At 52.8% G+C, this 22,816-nt stretch overlaps 1 protein-coding gene and 1 long non-coding RNA gene across 8 annotated transcripts; both read right to left on the reverse strand.

Moving 5' to 3' along the window:
- Nucleotides 1-203: 203 nt before the first annotated feature.
- LOC104318344 (uncharacterized) lies at nucleotides 204-17,965 on the reverse strand. 7 transcript variants are annotated; one of them, XM_069810807.1, is made up of 12 exons: nucleotides 17,897-17,965; nucleotides 13,353-13,407; nucleotides 11,459-11,602; nucleotides 9,787-10,128; nucleotides 7,704-7,973; nucleotides 7,372-7,491; nucleotides 6,160-6,261; nucleotides 5,219-5,335; nucleotides 4,883-4,978; nucleotides 4,416-4,508; nucleotides 3,156-3,232; nucleotides 204-2,188 (listed from the first exon to the last, which is right to left on the reverse strand). In XM_069810807.1, the coding sequence occupies exons 3-12, from the start codon at nucleotides 11,490-11,492 to the stop codon at nucleotides 2,150-2,152; spliced, it is 1,290 nt and encodes a 429-aa protein (XP_069666908.1). In that variant the 5' UTR covers nucleotides 11,493-11,602; nucleotides 13,353-13,407; nucleotides 17,897-17,965; the 3' UTR covers nucleotides 204-2,149. The 7 variants fall into 7 exon arrangements, with proteins under 7 accessions (XP_069666908.1, XP_069666909.1, XP_069666903.1 ...); XM_069810808.1 differs by having other exon boundaries at nucleotides 204-2,191; nucleotides 9,787-10,108; nucleotides 17,897-17,964; XM_069810802.1 differs by having other exon boundaries at nucleotides 204-2,191; nucleotides 17,897-17,964.
- Nucleotides 17,966-21,499: 3,534 nt separating this feature from the next.
- Nucleotides 21,500-22,809, reverse strand: LOC138690677 (uncharacterized). Its single transcript, XR_011329432.1, has 3 exons — nucleotides 22,632-22,809; nucleotides 22,300-22,357; nucleotides 21,500-21,681 (listed from the first exon to the last, which is right to left on the reverse strand). It is a non-coding gene; the product is annotated as an uncharacterized lncRNA (long non-coding RNA).
- Nucleotides 22,810-22,816: the final 7 nt, after the last annotated feature.

Raw genomic sequence — 22,816 nt, forward strand, 5'->3', positions numbered from 1 at the left:
ATTCCCCTTTCATCAATGTAAACCAGCACCCGGCTGGGGAGCTGAGGGCAGAGGCAGCTGCGGAAACGGCAACAAAGCCCTCACCTGGGCAGTGAGACCTGGTCCAGCGCTCGCCGGGGCGGGAACCAGCCCATGAGAGGGGTCGGGAGTAGGATGGAGTCATCTCCTGCTTGAGGAAGCAGGATGGGATACACAGGGAAGTATCCGTGTAAAAAACATTTATTAGAACAGCTATAACAAAGCAAAGAAAAAAGCAACATAAGGGGTTTTTTTTTCCTCTGTTTTTTTATGGATGAACACATTCTAGAGCTGACAACCTGTCCAAGGGCGACAACAAAAAGGACTTTGGCAGAACTTACTCCAACCTCATGTAAAATGCCACAACCTGCAAAGGAAACTGCTGAAGCCATAGCATGAATGCAAGGTCAGTTAACCATGTGTCATGGTTTAACCTCAGCCAGCAACTAAGCACCAGGCAGCCGCTCGCTCACTTCCCCCTCCACCCAGTGGGATGGGGGAGAGAATCGAGGGGGGGGGTAAAACTCATGGGTCGAGATAAGAATGGCTTACTAGAACAGAAAAGAAGAAACCAATAATGATAACAGTAATAAAATTACAATAGTAATAATAAAAGGATTGGAATATACAAGTGATGTACAATGCAATTGCTCACCACCCGCCAACCAACGCCCAGTTGGTTCCCGAGCGGCGATCCCCCCAGCCCCAATCCCCCCAGTTTATATACTGGCCATGATGTCACATGGTATGGAATGTCCCTTTGGTCAATTTGTGCCAGCTCTCCTGGCTGTGTCCTCTCCCAACCTCTTTGGGCGTGAGAAGCTGAGAAATCCTTGACTTTTAGCGTAAACACTACTTAGCAACAACTGAAAACATCAGTGTGTTATCAACATTCTTCTCATACCAACTCAAAACCACAGCACTATACCAGCTGCTAGGAAGACAATTAACTCTATCCCATGGAAGGGAAATCAGCTCAGGCCAATCTAGTTCAGGGATGCTTTAAAATACATTAAAAAAATGCATAAAATACATAAAAAAATCCCACCCCAAAGGCACAAATGGACCTGCCTCTCCTGGTTATCCTTCCTAAAGGCAAGGCATCCTTTCCAGGGGTGGGAGTGTGGGGTCAAAGCTGTGCCTGGAGCTGCTGGCAGCAGACAAGGAAGGACAGGAGCAGGCGGACAGACGGACAAGGGCTTGGGCCGAGTTTTCTGAGAAAGGTGGTGGGACACAGGGACATTTGCCTTGCAAGCTAGAGGGGAAGGTGTGATCGCAGAGCTGCCGCCCTGAGAACCAACAAGGGACTTAGAAAGGCAGGAGGAGGAAGCGGTGCAGAAAGCAGCACCACGGATGGGTGGTGACACCAAAATCCTCAGTGGGCAGAGTCTGGCAGAGCTCTGCTAAAAACAAACCGGGGTCAGCTTAAAGCTTCAGAAGCAAAAGCACAGGCAGGACAGCTCTCTGGGAGCAGTCCATCTTGGGACTGCTTGAGCAGCGTGGTCCCCATCTCTTTTATACCAGAACAACTATTGACCAGGCCAGCGGCGAAAGCTGGGAGTTAATCTGCTCTTTTGCAGTTGTCTAATTAATAGCAGCAGTACATTCTGGTTGAGCCAACTTGATCAAATTCCTTGAAACACTCCAGAGCATCAGCTTGGCCCCTTGACTGACATTTACATGTCTTTTTGGCATTTTTTTGTCTGTTGTCTCATTAACATATTAAAAAAAGGAGGCGCGTGGTGTGACAGCGTTAGGATGGTCAACCTCTGGTTTGGAATCTGAGACAATTTCTGGCTCATGGAAAAGCTGCCCCTGCTTGGGTGATAATCAGCATTAGTAAGAGCGATGGCTTGTACTTTCTCTTAGCCTGGGTTTTCCAAACAGAGGGCAGGGAAAGTGGGTGGGGAATTTATCATTTGCCACCTGGAGCTACAGCTGGGACAGCTGGGTGGCAACATTTTTGGCAAGACTTTTGCCAAAAGCATTGCCCTGCTAGCACTAGCATAGAGGCAGAGCTTACAGATGCCTTGCTTCGGCCGACGGCATCTTCCCAGCTTCTCAGGGCTCTTCCCCAGCTGCCCGCGGTGTGTGAGCACAGCTCCCCGGGTGGCGGAGGGACGACCATTTACTACCCTTCTTGCCTCTGTACTTGGGTTTCTTCTATCACCTGCTGAAAACACCAGGACCACATCCTTTGGTGGCACGAAAGGGACTAGGAGCTCTTCAGCCACACTGCGCCCTCCCCACCCCCCGGTGCCGTTGCACTCTTCTTAAACATCCCAATCCCTCAAATCACCCCCAGAGACTGCCCTGGGGGGAGGCAGTAAATCTTCCCCCCCCACTCCATGACCCCCTCCAGAGGTGGGGGGAAGGCTGCAGCTGCACATGCACCAGCAACCCTGAAATGCAGGGGTGCAGCACCAGCCCCCCCCCCTCCCGTGCCGACATCAAGCCTAAGGCTCAGCTGCGGGAGAAGTAAGAGAGAGGGGGGATGTCCCCTGACCCTCAAATCCTTCTGGCATCTCTGAAATAAGGAGGCAGGGGAGGAAGGTGGGAGTGGGGCAAGTCTGCGCTGGCGGTGCTGGCGTGGGAGGGAGGGAGGGCGGTTTCTCTAAGTCAAAGTGGGGCGGAAGAGGGAGAGAGTGAAGCGGATATAGAAGGCATGTGTATTTAGTTTGATGTTGTGGGTAAAGGACCTGTGGTTTTCCCCTGCGTCTTATTTGCAGCTGTTCCGGGTTAGGTGTAGTAGAAGAGTATGTTTTTACCCAAATCAAACTGCAGCAGCCCTGAGAACTGGCACACTTGGGACACCGAGATGCAGCCAAGCATGTCCCTGCAGTGGAGGTGAAACTGCAGCGCTCGGGGCATCGTCCACAGCACCCCAAAACCCAGGAAAGCTCCCCAGGACGTGGCAGTGACCCCACGGGTCCCATGGGACCACGCTGAACTACAGCAGGCTCGCTGCATACCCCCCAGGGTGAGGACAAAGCCTACAGCATTCTGCAGGAAGGCAGGCAGGTGCGTCCTTGTTATTACGAATTAAATATTCATAAATATTCATTATGAACTAAATATTCATCATTAAATAATAAGGATTTGCAATAGCAGGGGACCAGCTAATGGCAGGGAGTTACCGAGGTGTGCAGGACTTGTGCGGTCTGGGTGGCATGCTGGTTTTTCATCATCTTCTCCTTCTGCTTATTCCTGTGATCTGGAAATAAAGGAAAGGCCAAGTAACTCTTGGGTTTCCAACAACATTCCAGCAATTCGGGCCGCACCCGGCATTTCATGGAATGGGTGAAGAAAAGCTGGCTGCAGAGAGCAATGAAGATGGGAGCCTTTCACCAAGCAGAGCTCCTCTGTTTCCAAAACCAGGAGAGCCCTGTTTTGCGGGGGCGAGGGGAAGCAAGAAGGCAGCATGGAGAGTGGACTTCTGCCTACAACACCCACCTTGCCTGCAAGCCCCCACGGCTCTAACCTGCCTCCCTTTGGCTGTATGGACTCGCTGCAATATTTCCTGTATTTCAGGCTTGGAAATGCTCCGTGCACTCCAGGAAAGCATGAGCATCCCCTTTCAATCCTGTCCTCGAGGGCATCCTCTCCTCAACATGCTATTGACTCTCCTTCTTACCAGTTCCCCGAGATGCTACATGCGATCCCAAAGGCTGAGCCAGTGTTTTCAGGAAGCCCACTGGGATGCCCAGCCAGCCCTCGAGACCGGGCCACCGCAGAGCCGGTGCAGGCCGGGGCCAGATACAGTTGCTACTCACGGCAATGAGGGGATTCACATGATGAGACCGCAGAAACCAGGAACTTTAAAAGGAGAAGCTGGAAAAACCACAGCAGATGTGGAAATCACCTCCCTGATCTCTTCCTTCCCATCCCAGAGCTGGAGGGATGGAAAATGAACTACCTGACCTTACTCTGCAAGCCCCACTTCACTGGGATGACTGGTCAGCTGCTCTCCGCGGTCATAAGATATTCCCAGACCTATTTCTGCCTGTTTATCAGATAGTTTTCTCCTCCCAAAGCTTGACATAGCTGAGGTTATTTTGATCAGGGTATGGCTATCGCTAGGGAAGACCACGGTAGGACATTCGGGAGCAGAAACTCGCTTTCCTTGAGCATCCATGGACAAAGCAGAGGTGCTGGCAAGGACCGCAGGCAGGGACCAGTACCTACTGTACTTTTCCTAAAAGGATGGACACCAGAGTTGGGTCCTCGGCTGATTTGGACAGTCCCGCTCTTTAGAAGAAAAGTCTGGCTTTTATCTAACTGAAAGCATCTTTCCTCATACCTGCTGCCAGGGGAGGGTGTGAGGGCTGAGCCTGGGGGGGTCTCAGTGGCTGAGCAGCTCATTACAGTTCCTGGAAGGAAACCGCGGGGCTACTTACACAATAGGAGGAGGACCAGCAGTATTATGAGGATTGTTACGCCAGCAAAAACACAGCTGGTCGTCAGATCAGTGGCCTCTGAGCAGCCTCGCTCTGCGGAAAAGAAAAGGAGAACTTGTCAGCAGTTGCTTCTCTGGCCAACACCCCCCTCTAAGCATTTAGGCACCACAAATTTAATCCAGGGACTTCCTATGTGACGGAAAGGTGGGGGGAATCCCTGTGTTTCAAATCATGGAGGCACCGGGGCAAACCTTGCTTTGCTACGTAAGAGCTACAACCTTCCCGCTCAGCACAAAGCTGCCACGACTACGTCGACTACAACAAGGTTTCTTGCAGGACCAGCCATGCAAAACTACCTAAGGACTCTCCCTGCCCTATGTGAAGCCAAACCCCCCCAGATACCCTACCGGTCCCCAGAAGAAAGGCAAGGAAGGGCACGAACGGCACAAACCCAGGCCACCCTTTACCATGGAGCTGCTGGATATTGTGGAGCAAGAGGATGGTGAACAACAAGTTGACGATCAGTATTGTGGGGGCTGTAGAGTTCCGGATGACACAGTGCCCTGGGAGAGGGAAAAATTGCTGACGGATGAGAGGAAAATGCATAAGGAATTCAGGCTGGCATGTGGAGGAGCTGGGCTTCGGTGGGAGGGCGAGCAAGGCGTGGGCAATGTCTCTGGGCGCGCGGCACAGCAGCGTGCCGAGCCTCCGCTCCCTCCTGGGAGTGCAAACCTAAGGAGTTCACTCCCGGGCTCTTACCAGGCCTTTTCCACCAGAGGTTTAGATCAAAAAGAGCAACTTACACATTTTGATGTGACCAGGAGCCACTGGTCTCCACACTGCTGCTGCTGCTGCCTGGGCAGCTCCTATTGCCGCAGTAAGGAAGAACAGCCCAAGCAAGATGAAGGCAGCGGAAGGACCTGTGGGAGCAGAAGTAAACCAGAAGGTGAGATGGAAACTGGTGGAGGCAGTGGTCTGAGAACAAGGCAAGGCAAGCTGGCTTGTGGCGACCTTGCACCTGACTGCTGCATCTGGGAGCGCAGGATCGGTCCCCTGTGCAACCGGGCTGTGCAGCAGGAGCAGGACTGCAGACTGCGGCCGAGAACGGTCCCCATCGCCTGGGGGGTGGGTCTGGAAGCGGGACTGGCTTAGCGCTGCTGGCCAGGGGACCATATCCTCCAGCTGAGGACAGTTTTTATCCTAGAAGTTGGCAGCAGGCAGTATTTATTAAAAAGGTACACATAGGCAGCACGCTTCCTTCCACAGAGAATGGGGAGAAGACCCACATGTTTTGGGGGGGGTCGGGGTCTGTTTCTTTGGGCTTAATGTCTGCTTGCAGCTCAGCACGTAGCAAATGAGCACCCATGGCATGACAAATAGGTAGCCTCAGCTTGGAGCAGGGAAGAACTGGCAATGGAGCAGTTTTAGAACAGCCAAGCTTTGTGTTCATTGCCTGTGGTCCCTTAAGGTCTCGTGGAAGTGGTTTCTGAACCGCTTTTTAATTTTTGAGAAGTCCTGGAGAAGGGGTAGTGGTACCTGAAGAGTGCAAAAGGACTAATATAGCCCTTCGGTTTCAAAAGAGCAGAGAAAGAGGAGCCTGCAGGCTACAGAGCAGTGAAGTCTAAATTCAATTTCTCCTAATCAAATACTGCTACATCAAAGATGCTACTGTAGAGACTTAGAGGAAGACGAAAGATGAGACACTGAAGCAATCAAGAACAAATCAGGTTTAAATGAATCCTACCTTCTTCCAGCATCCAGATGATGGAGGTGGCAAACAGGAGGAGAGAGGAGATACACAGCAGTCCATAGGTGGACAGAAGGCTATGTTTCCATGCTTCCTTTCCTGGGAAAAAAGAAAAATATACTCAGTACCACACAAACAGGATGGGTGCAGCCTGCAAAGGGAAGACAAACAACCAGCACAGGTTTTCTTTGTAAAGAATTGAATCCCTGAGGTTTAGAAACCCTGAAAAGAAAACCTGGCGAACTTTCAAGGGCTTGCTTTGGACTTCAGGAGGAAGCAGGAGAAACCAGCCAGATTTGGGCTTGTTCCACACTGAACCAGACACCAATTTCACCTAGTGAGACACTTTACAACACTTCTGCCTGAGTTTTTGCCTCCTATAATGACCTGAAAAATGCTGGCTTTCCTCTGGAGACCCTTTTCATGGTGGAAAGCTAACATAGCACAAGCTCTTGCCACAAGCACCAGGCACGGAGAGCTCCTCAGGGGAGATTACCCCCAAAGGCAAGACCTAGCACCACAACCCGCACATCCCCAGTGTTAATGCTGAAAGACAAATACAAGCGGGAGAACTTTCCTGCCAGCTGTAGGGCTTCACCTCTCCTGTCCAGATGGTCTCTGTTATTCTGGGGATAATATTCTGGTGGGTAGAATGCACTAGCAGATTACAAAGACTGTGTGAGAGGACTTGCTGTTGGCTATGTCTTTAGGTTTGTTTTCTGTTAATCAATATGTATGTGGCTACTGAAGCACCCACGTTAACCTGTACGCTCCTTGGGTACAGATCCATTGTCATGACCCTAACACCAGTGTGCTTGGTCACCAAAACCCATGAGACATGATCTTTGGCCAACTCCAAGCAGGAAGGGTCTTGCCATGCAGCCTGCGAGTCCTGCACTTTTTATTTCTTCCCAGCAATGCCCAAGGAATGGGAAAGGAATGACTGGTACGCTTGGTACTGTGATATTTTTGGTTCTGTCTCTCACAAAGCCATTTGGGATTAGCTGCTTCTAGGGAATTTTATTTTCTGTGCAAGCTACAGAGGCATAAGAAGAAACGCACAAGCTGAGCATGTTTCCTCCCACTACCTAAGTGAATTAGGACAACAGGGGAGAAGGAACTTGGCTGAGGCTTTCTGCTGCCTGCCCTCTCCACGGTGGGGAGAGAAGGGTTTAGTCTGGGGGCCTGGGGTGCAGTCCTGGCACTCACCGAATCTGTGCTTCCTCAGCTGACAGAGCAGCATAATGATGAAGCTGGTGGCGGAGACGGTGACGAACATCAGCACGACGATGGCCAGCCTCTCCACATGGCGTAGAGGAGGCGTGAGACCTGCAAGGCAGGGCAGGAGGGAAACCCCATGCTGGGGACAACCCTGAAACAGAGCGGTGATCCCAGAAAACTGCAAAATGCTGGAAAATGTGAGGGATGAGTCCTGGGTCTTCCTTGCTCAGGAAAGCCCATGAGAGACAGTTGCATCCTGCAGGGTGGACCTGCGACAACACGACAAACCATCGGATCCACCACGGCAGGGGAAGGCTAACCTGTCACGGTCAGGTTCAGGGCTGTCTCCTTCCAGCTTATCACGTTGCTGACATTGCAGGAGTAGGAGCCACAGTCCGACTTCTCTCCCTTCTTTATCTGCAGCACGTTGATGTTTCCAGAGACCAGATGGCACTGTTCAGGGGGAAGGGGATGTCCCTCCTTCTTCCAGGAGATGGAAGCCACTGTTCCCTCTGGGACCATGCAGACCAGCTCGATGGGCGAACCTGCCAGGTTTGAACTGTACCGGAGCTCAGGCTGGGGCACAGGCTCTGAAAAGCAGAGAGCAGCGTGGTAGAACTCCCAGGAGCATGAGTGCTGCCTTGCTTTGGACCTGAAAACTGGCCAACATGCAAGAATACTGAGCCCCGTGGGGAGTGAGCAGGTCCTTCCCTTCTGATTTACACCCCAGGTCAGTTTGGAGGGAGAAAAGATACTGCAGGAGCAGGGCAACATCCACCAAGTTCAAAGCAGAAAGCAGATGTCCCCATCCCTGCCACTGCGTCACCCCTAGGATGGATACTACCAACTCTTGGAGACAGAGTTGGGATTATGCTGGGAAGTGATGACAGGGACTTTCCGGACACTGTCTGCCATGGGGTGTCCCAGGTGGGCTTTTCCCACACAGCAGTGGCATGGGGAAGTATGGGAGGCATCAAAGAAGTCATGAAGTTCAGCCAAAGAGCAGCAACATGGGACTCCGCTGCTCTGTTTAAACTGGTCCAACTCCACATGGACCAAAGCACAGAGAAGCAAGCCTTGCATGCCGGAGGCCCCTGCCATATGCAAAAGGAGGGCTGACTCTGTCCCTCAGCTGATGCCTAGGTACCTGCAGTGGTCGGGGCTGCTCCTAACTACATCTGGACTTCTACTTGATAGCTACCACATGCTCCTGAGGTCCTTCATCTCTGGATGTCCTACATGCAGTATGCTCACATAGTGGTGCTGAGCTCTAGGAAAGGGCAGTTGAAAACAGGGTGAGCTCTCATTTCTGTTTATTTTTTCAGGGAAATTGAGAGGCAGAGAAAGGCAATGCTGGTGTGAAGGAAGAGAGTCTGCAAGGCCTGGAGCTACACAGGAGGAGCTCCTGCAGGGAGCCACACGGGATCAGCCACATCTGCCTGGCAGACCCACCCTCCAGTGAAAAGCATCCATAAACCCAGCTGATCTCAGCATCTGATCCTGAAAGGGTTAGTAGGCAACTGGTGAGGCAGCATCTTCCCCTGGGATTTCTACCAAGGAGCTTCTGGCCCCAGCTCCAAGGGACTGGCCACAACCTGCAGCTCCTGAGTTCCTCAAATCATTACCATGGCGTTTGTTTTGCTCATCAGATGTGAGCAATATGAATCTGAGTGAACAGTGTGCCCTGGCAGCCAAAAGGGCCAACCGTGTCCTGGGGTGCATCAAGCACAGCATAGCTAGCTGGTCAAGGGAGGTGACTGTCCCACTCTACCTCGACTACTGTGTGCAGTTTTGGGCACCTCAACACAAGAAGGACATCAAACTACGAGAGTGTGTCCAGAGGAGGGCAACCAAGATGGTGAAAGGCCTTGAGGGCAAGGCTTACAAGGAGCGGCTGAAATTACTTGGCTTGTTCAGCCTGGAGAAGAGAAGGCTGAAGGTTGACCTCATCACTGAGGCGTGACCTCACTGCAGTCTACACCTTCCTCAAGGCGGGCAGCGGAAAGGGAGGTGCTGATCTCCTCTCCCTGGTGACCAGCGATAAGACACGAGGGAATGGAATGAAGCTGCATCAGGGGAAGTTCAAATCAGACATTAGGAAAAGGTTCTTCCCTGAGAGGGGGGCTGGTCACTGGAACAGGCTCCCCAGGGAAGTGGTCATGGCACCAAGCCTGTCAGAGTTCCATTTGCATCTGGACGACGCTCTTGGTCATATGGTTTATGTTAGGCAGTCCTGCGAGGAGCAGGGTGTTGGACTCGATGATCCTTAGAGGTCCCTTCCAACTCGAGATATTCTGTGATTCTCTGACTCTTGTTCTGGTTACCACCTTGTGGACCTGTCTGCTGCACTGACTGGGAAATCTTGGTCTGAGAATAACGATCCTCTCAACACATTTGACTTACTGATAACTTCAAGGAGGGTTGTCCAAGCTTTATCCTGCATCAGATCTACTGTTGCTTTATAGATGCCACTGTCTGTCTCTCGTAACCTCTGCAGGAGAATTGAGCCATTCTTTGGAAAGAAGACCACTCTGCCTTGGTAAGCTGCATAAATGGTTGGAGATGGGTAATCTGCATAGTACTGCAGGATGACTTCAAGTGTGGTGTTTCTTATGTATTCCCACTCAGTGAAGTTTACGTTCTTGATATCTGGTGCATGCATCATTATGGAGGACCCTTCAGCTGCAACTCTTCTTTCTGCGATTTCCACCACTGCAGAGGACCCCTGCAAAATCAGCAACAGGTCTGGCAACAGGAGAGATGCCAAAGCAGGATGGGTTAGTTTTAAAGCAAAAGCCAAAGAACAATTTAATCTGCTTGTACATCCTTTTTTTTGGCACAAGTTACCAAGTTTTGGCACATGACTTCCCAAAGCACGTCATGCCACATATCTGATTTCCTTTCTGTTAAGATAAAAACGGTAACATTTCTGTTGGTGTGGTACATAAATGCTTCTTAGCTGGTTAAGACAATTCCTTGCCCTTTGGAATGACAATGATGGGAAACTGGACTTTTTGGGGTTTTCTGCACACTAGGAGTTGCTAGTGGGGACCATAATCAGTGCAGCTTCACCCCTGGATCTTGTTCAGCTCCCTTGGCACCTGAAAGTAACAGCATTGCTCGGAAAACAAGCTCTGAAATGCATTTTGTTGGGACTATGTAGTCCTGGCTGCTAAATAACTGGTGTCTGAGAGCTCACCTTTCTAAAAGCTGTTAAAACCTACAGGCATATTCAGCCTCAGCCTCACCATCCTCTCAAGAGAGGGTTAAGCCCTGCAAAACTGATGTTCCCACTTAGCTAGGCGCCCAGTGACCTTACGCATCTGGAAGGTGCTAATTCATCATGTAGTCATGTTTCCTGGCACCTCTGAGTAATGCAACGGCTCTCTGCTGCAACTGCCGTGTAGCAGGCCTTTACATAAGAGCCGTTGTCTTGAAAATGTTTTATGGTTTCCCCAGGGGAAATTGAAGCTAATGTGGGGGTCAGCCTGCAAGTGTGACTCTGAAACAAACCCTTGGCTGTACAAAACCCAGGCATGAGAATCCCGTCGTAGCAGCGCTGGCATAAAAGAACTTTGCAAGTGGAAGGTCGTGTCTAGTATCTCCAGCCCCCAAATCCTCCAGAACTGTCATCCTGGAGCTGCTTTTAGCACGTTTAAAAGGTTATGCTGGTTGCTGAAGAGGGAACAAGCTACAGGAACAGATGCCAAAAGCAAAGTCTTTCTAAGAAAAGAGGAAAGATGATGGAGGAGAGGCTCAGAAGCTCAGGGAAGGGTACCTGAAGGTACCCCATGGTCCGAGAGCAGAGAAGTGGCTCACAGGGAAGCAATCCTCAGGCAAGCAGTGGAGGAGAGCTGCTTATAAGAGGTGATGGTGGTACCCAGGTATGGTGATGCTGCAGCACTGGGAGGAAGGAGGCACCTGCCAGGACGGCTCCCCAGAGCGCACGCCTTTACCGACACTGCCGCAGCCCGGAGCAGGGATGCAAGGAGAGCACAGAAATGCTGCAAGCATATGCTCTCCAAGGACACCCACGGCTGATGTAAGCCCCACACAAGTCCCTTTTCATACTCACAGACTGCGATGGTTGCCTGTGGCCATGTTAACATGGTAAAGACCTGCAAGCTCTTTCAAACCAGCACGAGGGATGAGCTGCTTCTGCAGTGACGTGCTCTTGGGACGGCCGCTCTCGGCATGGTGGATGGGCCTGTGAAGGACACTGTGAAAAGCACCATCAGCATCTGCCACGCAGGGGCTGGGAAAGGTGAAGGGTGCTCAGCACAGCGAAGGGAGAGCCCCCAACCTTCTCCACGTGTCCCCACAGCACCGGCATCTCTGCATCTTCAGCACAGGGGTTGCTGTACAGCAGCCCATGCTGCTCCTAACAGCGCAGCTTGGGGAAACCATCACGACCACATCTGTGTTCAGCACCAATTTACCACAGTGATTAAAAAAAGACACAAAGACCACTGATATCCAACAGCATCAAGACCAGCATAGGTGCAGCAATTATTGGGAGGGACAAGAGTGCCTGGCCACTTTCTGCAGCCCTTCCTGTCTGCTGCAGCTTTATGATGCTAGCAGGTACAGCCCTGCCTCGTCCCTTTAGTATTTATTTCTGCATCTGCTGGCCATGAAATTGCCCATTTGTATTTAGCAACCACCTTCGCAGCTTCCCAGGGTAGCAGGAGCCACATGTTCAACACCCAAACGCCTACACAAGTACTTTCCCTTCTCAGGTTTAACACATTTCATTGCTTTCTCAAGCAGCCCTGACTCTTGTGGCATGGAGTGTGTCGTGGTTTAACCCCAGCCAGCAACTAAGCACCACGCAGCCGCTCACTCACTCCCCGCCATCCAGTGGGATGGGGGAGAAAATCAGGAGAAGTAAAACTCCTGGGTTGAGATAAGAACGGTTTAATAGAACAGAAAAGAAGAAACTAATAATGATAATGATAACACTAATAAAATGACAACAGTAGTAATAAAAGGATTGAAATGTTCAAATGATGCGCAGGGCAATTGCTCACCACCCGCCGACCGACACCCAGCCAGTCCCCGAGCGGCGATTCCCTGCCCCCCCACTTCCCAGTTCCTAAACTAGATGGGACGTCCCATGGTATGGAATACACCGTTGGCCAGTTTGGGTCAGGTGCCCTGGCTGGGCATGAGAAGCTGAAAAATCCTTGACTATAGTCTAAACACTACTGAGCAACAACTGAAAACATCAGTGTTATCAACATTCTTCACATACTGAACTCAAAACACAGCACTGTACCAGCTACTAGGAAGACAGTTAACTACATCCCAGCTGAAACCAGGACAGAGTGAATATGGGCTCTGCACCTGCCTTATGCATCACCTTCACGACTTTGAAAACCTCCATCCCATCCCCTTTCCCAGCCCCTCCTCTCCAACCTGAAGGCTCCCAAACTTTTCAGTCTCTCCTTGCAAGCTCTTGATCATTTTGGCTGCTGTTCTCTGGGTCTTCTCCAACTTTTTTTACAGACCTTTTGCCTTAGTTTCTTCACTACAGAGACTGCAACACGCACCGCACTGATCGGGGGCATGAGAGAGCTCGAGAACAACCCGCCTGCCTCCAACACACTTTGTGACGGGGCGTTATTTGAACGGGACCAGCGCTCAGAGCTGGTTTGCAGAGCCAGACTGAAAGCTTTGGCCTTTAGACAACAGGGACTGTATTCACTGTCGGGTTTTGCAAGGCTCTGGAGTAAGGGTGAGGGCAGAGGACAGCGGGAATGTGGACAGTGGGACAATTTTTTGGCAAAGGGTTTTCACTGCCCTGTGATCAGAGTTTCAGCCAGGACCAGAAGAGGCCAAGATGGTCTGTTTTACAGACGTGCTTTGTTTTAGAAACAGCCTGAGGTCAGCGGTGGCTAAGGAACTGACTTCTGATACAGGGGTGAGGAGGTGTGTTTAAGGCTAAGCCCTCTTAGGAGAGACATTACCTCCTGGCAGCATCCAGCTTTCCTCTGTGGAACCCAGCAAACAGCAGAGCAGCATCTGAAAGGGAAGTCATTTCCACCATGGAGCTGCCTATAGGCGCAGCATGCCCAGCATGCTCTCCCGGACTCGGTCAAGCAGCCCCCCAGCCCAGACCCCTGATCCCAAGAAGGGGAAGAGGAAAAAAAAACCCAACACCCAAACCCAAGGGAAGAGAAAACAGCCAGGATATATTGTTGTCAGCCCCACAATGGAGATCTCCAGCCCAGGATGTCCCCACCACCAGAGAAGCCAACTGCACGTCCCTGGTTTCTGCCTTGCTAAAAGGAATTCAGGAAATAAGGTTCTGGGGAAAACCACCCAACTTAAGGGTGATTTTGCTTCTGTGCAGCTAAAAACCTGCATTATCTGGGACAGAGTGGCTGCTGCAGGCTGCACAGCCATGTTACCCTGTAGAAAGCTGGTTATTTGAATACCTTCGTGTCTTACATGAACTCCTTGTTGTGCTCTTCCTAGGTTAGCGGGTACATGGAGTCATTTCTGTTGTAGGATTTCCTCACAATTGGTATTTTATTTGATCATTAACCAACGGGTCTAATTATAAGTGGAGAAGAAGCAGGAGACTATGTTTTCTTTCCCTCTGCAAAATCCCTGAGATTCTGGAGGAGGGTTTGAGATGTGAGGGTTTGAGATGTGAGGGTTGTGGTGCTAAATTAGCCTCTTTTTTGGCTGTTTTCTCTGGTATCCTCTGGCTCTCCGAGATGTAGGCAAGAACTGGTTCTGGCTTTTTCCAGCGAAATGAGAACCATGTTTTGTTTTATATCTTACAGGGCTGGTTTAAGGATATAAGAACAACTGCTGCGGGAAAAGCATTTATATTCTTTAGAGACGGAGGATTTCCTTTATCCAAGCAGATCCAAATAGGTGCGGAAGTGACCTTCTTCCCACCCAGTGCAGCTGGGTACAACAGTCTCTCCCTGTGCCTACGGAGAGGGGATAAGGCTTATCCCAGGAGACAGAGAATAAGGTGTATTTGGAAGGAGGGCACCTACTGCACCTCCTGCTCAAAGTGCTGCTGCTCTTTTGAAAAATTAACCCCTCCTCCTCCCTTCTCCCCTCCACCAGCGGACCAGGTGTCTCGGATACATGGCTGGGGAAAAGGGTAAGAGCCTTTGAGTAAAGAGATGCCCGTGGAAGGCAGAGGGTGGGTTAGATCTGCCTGCTATCACGCGGACTGTTTTATCTCTTGAAGAGAGCCTCTCGTCTCACACAAGGCATTAGCACAGTCAAACATCTGCAGTCTGTTGCAGGTGGTTTTAAATGCAAAGCAACACTCTTGGTAAGGGGCAGATATTTTCAGAAGTTTTCACAGAATCTTACATGAACAGGGAGAGGAATTGGACTTGTGAAGACGCACATACTTAAGGCTATCATGTTTTCCCCTTGGCCTCTAGCTTTGTTGCTATGCTGTATTATCTTTCATTTTAACAAAACCCACATGGAAAAGCTGAAACAGAATCACGCTGCGGCCTGCTGGACTTTTACAAATAGGTCTTTTTAAGGAATATCTTAGGATCGTCATTACAAGGCAACACACGCGGCATTGGAGAACCACACCCAAGGCACTGCAGCCTCTCATCCAGCCTTTTATAGGAACTGGATGTGTGTCAGCTGTTTTTCAACTGCAGAAAATGTAGCTCATTATGTGAGCTGGGCTATGATGCTGCTGAGGCACGCCACGTATCCAAACAAAAAATGTCTTGTGTTGGTGGAAGGGAAGGTCCCTAGCACTACAAACCTCTTCCAGGCTGCTGGGGAAGCCTTCTGCAAGCAAGGCAGCGAGTCCTCCCTGCTGCTGGAGAGGGGTGAGAGGCTCCCATGGGGATAGGGGGCCAAAGAAATGCTCCGCTGGGGTTGCAACTGCCTCCTCCTCCTCCGTCGGATTGCATGTATCATCACAGATGTTGGCAGCTGCCAACGTTTGAGGTTAAAGGGGTCTGCTGTTGTCTCAAAAAGCAAGCTGCAGCTGCCCACGGGGTGAAGCTGAACGCAACCAGCGTGGGCGCAGGCACTGCGCTTGGCTGTCAGCTCTGGCATTATCGTTCACCAGCTCCCATGCAGCCGTGCTAGGAAAGTAAAGATGCTGGGTAAAGAGAAGACCTCTTTAGGTCCTGGCAAAAGGAAGGTGGGGGAGGTCTCGGGCTGGGCATTATCCAAGTGTGGGACTGCTGGGGCTGGCTGGCCCCACGCGGGATGGGGCTGCTCAAACCCCATGTTTACCTGGAGGCACAGATCCGGAACGAGCGAGGGAATGCCCGTTCCTGCAGGAGAGTGCTGTGTCCTCCTGGGTAACAGGAGTTTGTATTAGGAGCTGTTAAAAGCATGTACTTCCCCTGACCTAGGCTAATAATAACAGATGTTGTAATGACAGACCTTGAGATAGGAAGAAACAAAAGGGATGTGTGATTTGCAAGGACAAAGGCCAGATCCCACACCTGGCACCACACGCACCTGTACTGGCTGGGACCATGAGGCCCTTTGATAGGGTTGTATAATAAACATTAAAACCACCATGTGTTCCTTCTGCTCTTATATAAAGCCCTTACTGCAAAAATATAAGGGATGATCTTTGGTCTTCCCTGACAATAAAAAAAAAGAGATGCAAATAATCCTGTTATAAATCATCCCACAGCTTTGAAAGATTAAATATCACATCAGCAAATATGAAACCCTACCGAGCAACGTCTAGCTCTGCTCTCTGAGCCTCATATCTCCTGAGGCACAGCAAAAAGTGGCAACAGGGGTATAACCGAGAACAAGTACAAAAACTGAAATGCTACGCAGCGCTCAGCTAAAGCCCCAAGTCCCCTGTAAACAGCAGGACTATCGTGAAGGTTCTTCAAGGCTGATACAAACTGTGACAGCTCAAAAAGTCCAGACTCATTTGTGCTCAAACAAAAGTGAGAGTAACCAAAAAAGAAGCAGGTGTAACGCTCCTCTAGAAAAGGGCAGCTTTATGCATAAGTACAGCTCTAAATAAACCAAGAAACCCCCTTCCTCATAATCAAATTATGAGTTACTTCAGAGACTTCTAGAACTTTACCCTGCCCTTGTCCAATGCTCTTTACATCCTGCAGTCAGGACAAATTAAGCTCGGCAAAGAGCCCTGGGACCAAGGAGCCCAAAGCACATGTGAAAAAGGCCGCCAAACCCAACTGCGAGTGCCACGAGTAGTTCCTCCGCATGCGGAGGGGCTTCAGCCAGCCCCCGGTCCGCTACCAGCAGAGCGGCCGGCTCCGACAGCGCTGGCGGTGCAGGTGACCGGGGCTCAGCGGGTGGCTGGCCAAAGCCAGCAGACACACCATTGCAGCGGCGAGGCTGCAGATGCTCGAGCAGAGCTCTCCGGATTGCGCGCAAATAACCATAGAAGGAATGAGGGGGAGAAGCCAGTTGTTTAGGAGCTGTATAAACAGCACCATTGAGATTTACGATGAATCTGCCTGCCTGTCAGTATTTCTGGAGCTGTGTAGGAGGGGAGAGCTGAGCCTGGGGAGAAGAGCCCAGTTCCCAGCAGAGGAGAGCGCCTGCAGCGCTGCAGGGAAGGGCGGGGGAATCCCCCTGGGCCCCTCCGTCATCCCATTGCTCTAGAAACCATCCTTATCGCTCCAGTACACATGCCCCTCTCTCCACTCGCCACCCTCATGGGTCCACTATCTAGCTTCCACCACTGCAGTCCCCGGCCCCATCGCTCCAGCAAAACTGCTCCAGTCCCCTGGCCCCATGGGTCCAGTATCCAGCCCCACTGCTCCAGTTGCCGTTCACACTGCACCAGTCCCTTGTCCCATTGACTATCCCCATTGCTCCAGATCCCTGGCCTCATGGGGGATAGTCGCCGTTCCCCCTGCCCCAGGCCCCGTGCTCACTGCCCCAGTCCCCTCGCCCCTGCCCCAGTCCCTGCTCCCAGTCCCCGCGCCCCTGCCCCAGTCCCTGTGCCCACCGCCCCAGTCCCCTCGCCCCTGCCCCAGTCCCCGCGCCCACCGCCCCAGTCCCTGCTCCCAGTCCCCGCGCCCCTGCCCCAGTCCCTGTGCCCACCGCCCCAGTCCCTGCGCCCCTGCCCTAGTCCCCGCTCCCAGTCCCCGCGCCTCTGCCCCAGTCCCCGTGCTCACCGCCCCAGTCCCTGCTCCCAGTCCCCGCGCCCACCGCCCCAGTTCCCGCTCCCAGTCCCTGCGCCCCTGCCCCAGTCCCTGCTCCCAGTCCCCGTGCCCCTGCTCCAGTCCCCACGCTCACCGCCCCAGTCCCCTCTCCCAGTCCCCGTGCCCCTGCCCCAGTCCCTGCTCCCAGTCCCCGCGCCCCTGCCCCAGTCCCCACGCTCACCGCCCCAGTCCCTGCTCCCAGTCCCCGCGCCCCTGCCCCAGTCCCCACGCTCACCGCCCCAGTCCCCTCTCCCAGTCCCCGCGCCCAGCGCCCCGGCCCCACGGCGCGACCCCGACGACCGCAGCCCCCTCGGTGGGACCCGTGGGTCCCGTCCCCCCGCCCTCGCCCCACTCACCGCCGCTCCGGGGCGGCTGCCCGCTGCTCCCCGGCCCCGACGCGGGGGACGACGGGCGGGAAGGGAAGAAGGGGCGGGGCGGGGCGGGCCACGGCCCCTCGGCCGCCGCCGCCCGCAGACGGCGGCTTGAGGGCCCTCAGGGCGTTTGAAGGGGGCACCCCGGGCGGGCGGGCCGTGGGGTCCCCCGCTGCGCCCCGGGGGGAGCTGTCGGGGCGCCTCCGGGACCGGCGTCAGCCCGAGCCGCCTCCATCGCTGCCCGCCCCCCCCGGCTCTCCCCCCCGCTTGCCGCGGGACGGGAGAACCCTGGAAGCGGCCGAGACCCCGGTTCTGCCCAGCCCCGGGGTCTGCCCAGCCCCGGGGTCTGCCCAGCCCCGGGTCCTGCCCAGCCCCGGGTCCTGCCCCCCGGCCCCCGGCAATGGGACCACCAGGCAGCGAGATGCTCCCTCTGCCCCCCTGCACCCACCTCCGCGGGACCTGGACCTTTGTGGAGGACCTCGGCTGGACCGAGGGGCCTGGGGAGGATATCGACCTCGACGAGATTACAGCGTTCCCGTGAGAGAACAAGAAGGGATGAGAAGCATGCCTGGGAAGCTAAGTCTGAGGAACGTGTTGACCGTTTGCAGTGATAAGGAACCTGAAAAAGTCACCCAATGAGGGGCGAGAAAAACAACTTCTGACAACTTTTCGACCGATAAGGGACAGACATATGTATAACGTAAAGAGTATAATGGGTATACATTTGCTGGCTTGTAGTAATAAAAAAAACATCTTTGCTTGTACTATAAGAATACGTACTTGTCGTTTGTCCGTCTCGACCGCGACAGACCTTCAGCTTCCCACTCCGCCAGAGAACTTCCGGCTCTGGGAAGCACCTCCAGCCCGTCCCTATCCCCTGGGACCTCTGGCTCCTCACCACGTGCCACCTTCTACCCACCACCATCGGGCTGGGCAAGCTGGTCCGTTGACACCGTCTCTCACAGCATCCTCAAAACCGAGCTGACCAAGTCTGGGTCAGAGAATTGGGCAGTGGGATGGGTTGAAAACTGGCTGAAGAGCCGGGCCCGGAGGGGTGGTGCTAATGCTGCGTCCCAGTCCTGTTTAACATCTTCATAAATGACCTGGAGGTTTGCTGATGATGCAAAGCTGCGAGAAGCGGCTGGTACACCCAAGGGTCATGCTGCCATCCAGAGGGACCTCGACAGGCTGAGAGGGACTTTGTGCAGTTCAACAAGGGGACGTGCCAAGTCCTGCCCCTGGGGGGGAACAGCCCTGGGCACCAGGACACGTAGGGGCTGGCCAGCTGGGAAGCAGCTCTGCAGAGCCTGGGGGTCCTGGTGGACACCACGCTGACCACGAGCCAGCAATGTGCTCATGCAGCAAAGGTGGCCAGCGGTGTCCTGGGCTGCATTAGGAGGAGCATCACCGCAGGTCGGGGGAGGTGACCCTTCTCTGTTCAGCACCAGTGAGACCCCATCCAGAGTGCTGGGACCAGTTCTGGGCTCCTCAGTCCAGGAAGAATACGGAGACAGTCCAGCAAAGGGCCACAGAGATGCTTCGGGTACTGAAGCATCTCACACCCGAGGAGAGGCTGGGAGAGCTGGGACTGTCCAGCCTGGAGAAGACGAGGCTCAGGAGGGTCTCATCAAGGGGGATAAATATCTAAAGCGGGTTGTAATGAAGAGGGAGCTAGACTTTTCAGTGGTGCCCACTGACAGGCCAAGAGGCGATGGGCACACATTAAAAAGTAAATTCAGTCCAAATAGAAGGAAACACTGTCTTAACTGTGAGGGTGACCAAGTGCTGGCACAGGCTGCCCAGAGAAGTTGTGGAGTCTCTGTCCCTGTCAGCATTCACAAGCCATCTGGCCATGGTCCTGAGCAACCATGCATCCTCAGCATGTCTAGTTTAGCCTGCTAGATTAAATCAGCCACTTTTTTTTTAACCTTAATGGTATTACAGAAAAGCCAGAGACCCTGCTGACAAGGGCTAAGCAGACACAAAAGCAATAAATAATTCGTATTCGCTGCTACTAGGGCAACAGGAAAGCAGGACATAAGGCTCAGAGATGTATAAACATGGTCCATGGCCCCTCAGCGAAGCTCCTTTCCATCCATTAGCTAGACATTGTGCTTGTAAGAGGGAGAAAATTCCCTTTACAAATGGCAGTAACCATCAGTCTGTCTGTGTTTGCTTCCCTTTGGGCTGGCCGTGAGTTTTCCAGCATGCAGAACTGCAGGGCTCAGTTACGTTTGCAGGAATAGCGGGGGGGGGATGACGACAAGCGACTGAAGAAGAGACTTTAAAAAGCCATAGAACTGGGTGAATTCTTAACTCCTACCTCTAATACAGCTGCGATCTCTGGTACAGCAGAGCAGGCTGCTCTCAGGTACCAGCAAGAAGCTGAGTATCATATTGGCATCCTGATGGGATGAGGGCATTTTCCCTGAGATACTTGCTAGATACTTGTGAGTCACTTCATCTCCACCACTCAATTTGCATTGTGCAATTAGCTGATGTCAAAGGCCATAACGACCTCTGCGGCCTCTTGCAGTATGATGTTCCTGAAACTTGCCAGACTCTGAAGACTTAACCCCAGATAAAGCTACAAGTCGTGGCTTCCCTCTCTTCCAACGGCTAACACCAGTCACAGATCATTGCTCAACTGGGAGTAAAAACCACAGGGTGCCCAGAGTCTAACCCCTCACTTTTGATTTTAATGTATACTTTTCTTCTGTATCCATCTTGCTTAACTCCTGATCTTCAGTTGCACGCTCCTCCTACGTCCGGTCTTTTGGCGAGGGGTCCATAGAAAGTATGGTTCCTGCTGAAGGTAACGGGATTTTCTCCCCATTTTCTTGATACAAGAGGCCCAGAAGCTGTTGTTTCTCTACGCAGGAAGGGGGAAGTGGGGGTGGGGGGGCCGCGGATGTGACGCTGCCTGTTGAGGCAGGAAAAAACAAGGAGCGAGACAGCCCCTGCCCTAAAGGGCAGGCAGGACTGCCTCCGTGCAGGCAGCATCCAAATTCTGGCCTCCCCATCACCACCCCGAAACGGCCCCACAGCCCAGCCCCTCCTTGTAGGCAGAAAACACAGCTGGGAGCGGAGGAGATATCGACACACCCTGACACAGGGTCAGGGCTTGGATAGAATGATTTACATTTAAGCAAACAGATTAAAGAGCAGGCTCAGGTCAGCTACTGGCCCCCCCCAAGCCTCGCCGTAGGGGGGGACAGCGGTCCCCTGGAGATGCTGTCCCATACTAAAGGGTCCAGGCAGCACATAGACCTGTGGATTCAGGGGGAGAGAGCCTGACACCCACAGCCCCCCCGCCCCCCCCAAACATGCCCTGAAATCATCTGCACCGGGGAGCAAGAAGTCAAGCATGTCAGCGGGAAAGGGTGAGGTGGGTGCGTTTGGTTACCCACATCCACTTAACTAAAGATGCAGCTTCATTCTTGTGATAAACTAGTGAGAGAGACTCCTGCAACTGCTTCTAAAGGCGCTTCTCTGCTTTAGGGCCTGGTTTTCAAGAAAAAGAAAGGGAAAAATGTGCATTTGGCCTCCCCTGATTCTGTGTTAAAAAAACAAAACGGCAGAAATTAGTTCATCTCGTTGCCGTTTATTAGAGGTATCGCAGAGGCTCAAACTCACTAAAACCGAGAGCCACGAACCCATTAAACCCGGGAGAAAGATGACGTTGACTCAGCCAAGTGAGGAACACCCCAACTGACTTCTAACAGGTGGAAACAGCATCCTTGCTGCTGGGCTGAGACATTTCAAAGGACCTGGAAGGAAGAGGAGGTGGGACGTGCTGAGCATCGCTGGAGCCGGGGCTCTGGTGTGCCCATCCAGCCCTGCCCCAAGCGCCAGGCAGAGGCAAGGGCTGCGGTGGCCTCTCTCCGTGCCCACCCTTGCATGGCCCAAAGACCCATCAAGACCCTACAAATGGATGTGGTTGTGATACTCGTTCCTCTGTATCTCAGGATGGTTTTGGCTGGGGCAAAGAGAAGCTGGCTGAGGCTCATGAGGTTGCAATGCTCTGGGGGCTTTCCCGCAGGGCTCGCAGGTTGACTAAGCCCAAATGCATCCACAGCATGGCTGAAAGCCAAAGTGCTGGGATGAAACCAGGAGGAATTCAGGCTTAAGGGCTTCAGGCTGAGGCCATGAGGGAGAGATTTGTGGGGAGATTTGAGCAGGCACTCAAACACTTTTTGCTGGATGGGGACTTCCCTCAGAGCTACCCACTGAACCCAGGGTGAAATCAGGGGCTGGGAGGGCAGCGCTGGACTGCATCTTTCCTGGAGTCTAGGACTTAAAACAAGGCACGCAGTAGTTTCCATATCCTGCTCCTTTCCCTTCAAGATGGTATGAATCTACATGGAAAAAGGCAATAGGGAATGTACCTCTCCTTGTCCGCCCAACTGGAGTCACGGTCCTTCAGCCACCCCTGAGTCGTGTGATCTGCGAAAGGACAAATCTGTTCCCAGGCATCGGGAGAAAGTGTATGAGAGGCACCGAACGCACAGCATGGGATGTTGTACTCGGGGATGGTGCCTGGGGCTCACCAGGGAAGGGAAACAGTCAATGGAGAGGGCTTGGGGTCTTCGGAAGAGCCAAACAAATAGTTTTTAAATAATTCACATGGCTGCTTGATCATGTGGGGGCAGAGGGAAACCAGCTCACTAAATATAAGGCAATCAGAGGGGCAGGGAAATGAAGGAGCAGGGATACTTACAGCAGAGGAAGATGGTGAGGAGCGGGAGGGCTGACACGGCCGCCGTGCTGACTGTGAGGGCGGTCACATCCACAAAATCCGTGCAGCCTTCTGTGGTCAAACCAACCAGGCGCCAGCATAAAACGCCATCCGGAGCAGAGACAGGAGAAAGGCAAATTGCCACCGTGAAAACATGCACACACACA

The sequence above is a fragment of the Haliaeetus albicilla genome, chromosome 23 (genome assembly GCF_947461875.1).
Source record: "Haliaeetus albicilla chromosome 23, bHalAlb1.1, whole genome shotgun sequence".
Lineage (NCBI taxonomy): Eukaryota > Metazoa > Chordata > Aves > Accipitriformes > Accipitridae > Haliaeetus > Haliaeetus albicilla.

What these genes read in the sequence shown, in the direction of transcription:
- LOC104318344 (XM_069810802.1), bottom strand. Translation starts at nt 11,492, where the DNA reads ATGTTAACATGGCCACAGGCAACCATCGCAGTCT. An exon ending in ACAGGCAACCATCGCAGTCT is followed by an intron (nt 10,129 to 11,458) that starts GTGAGTATGAAA and finishes TCCTGTTGCCAG; the next exon opens with ACCTGTTGCTGATTTTGCAG. An exon ending in CCTGAACCTGACCGTGACAG is followed by an intron (nt 7,492 to 7,703) that starts GTTAGCCTTCCC and finishes CCTGCCTTGCAG; the next exon opens with GTCTCACGCCTCCTCTACGC.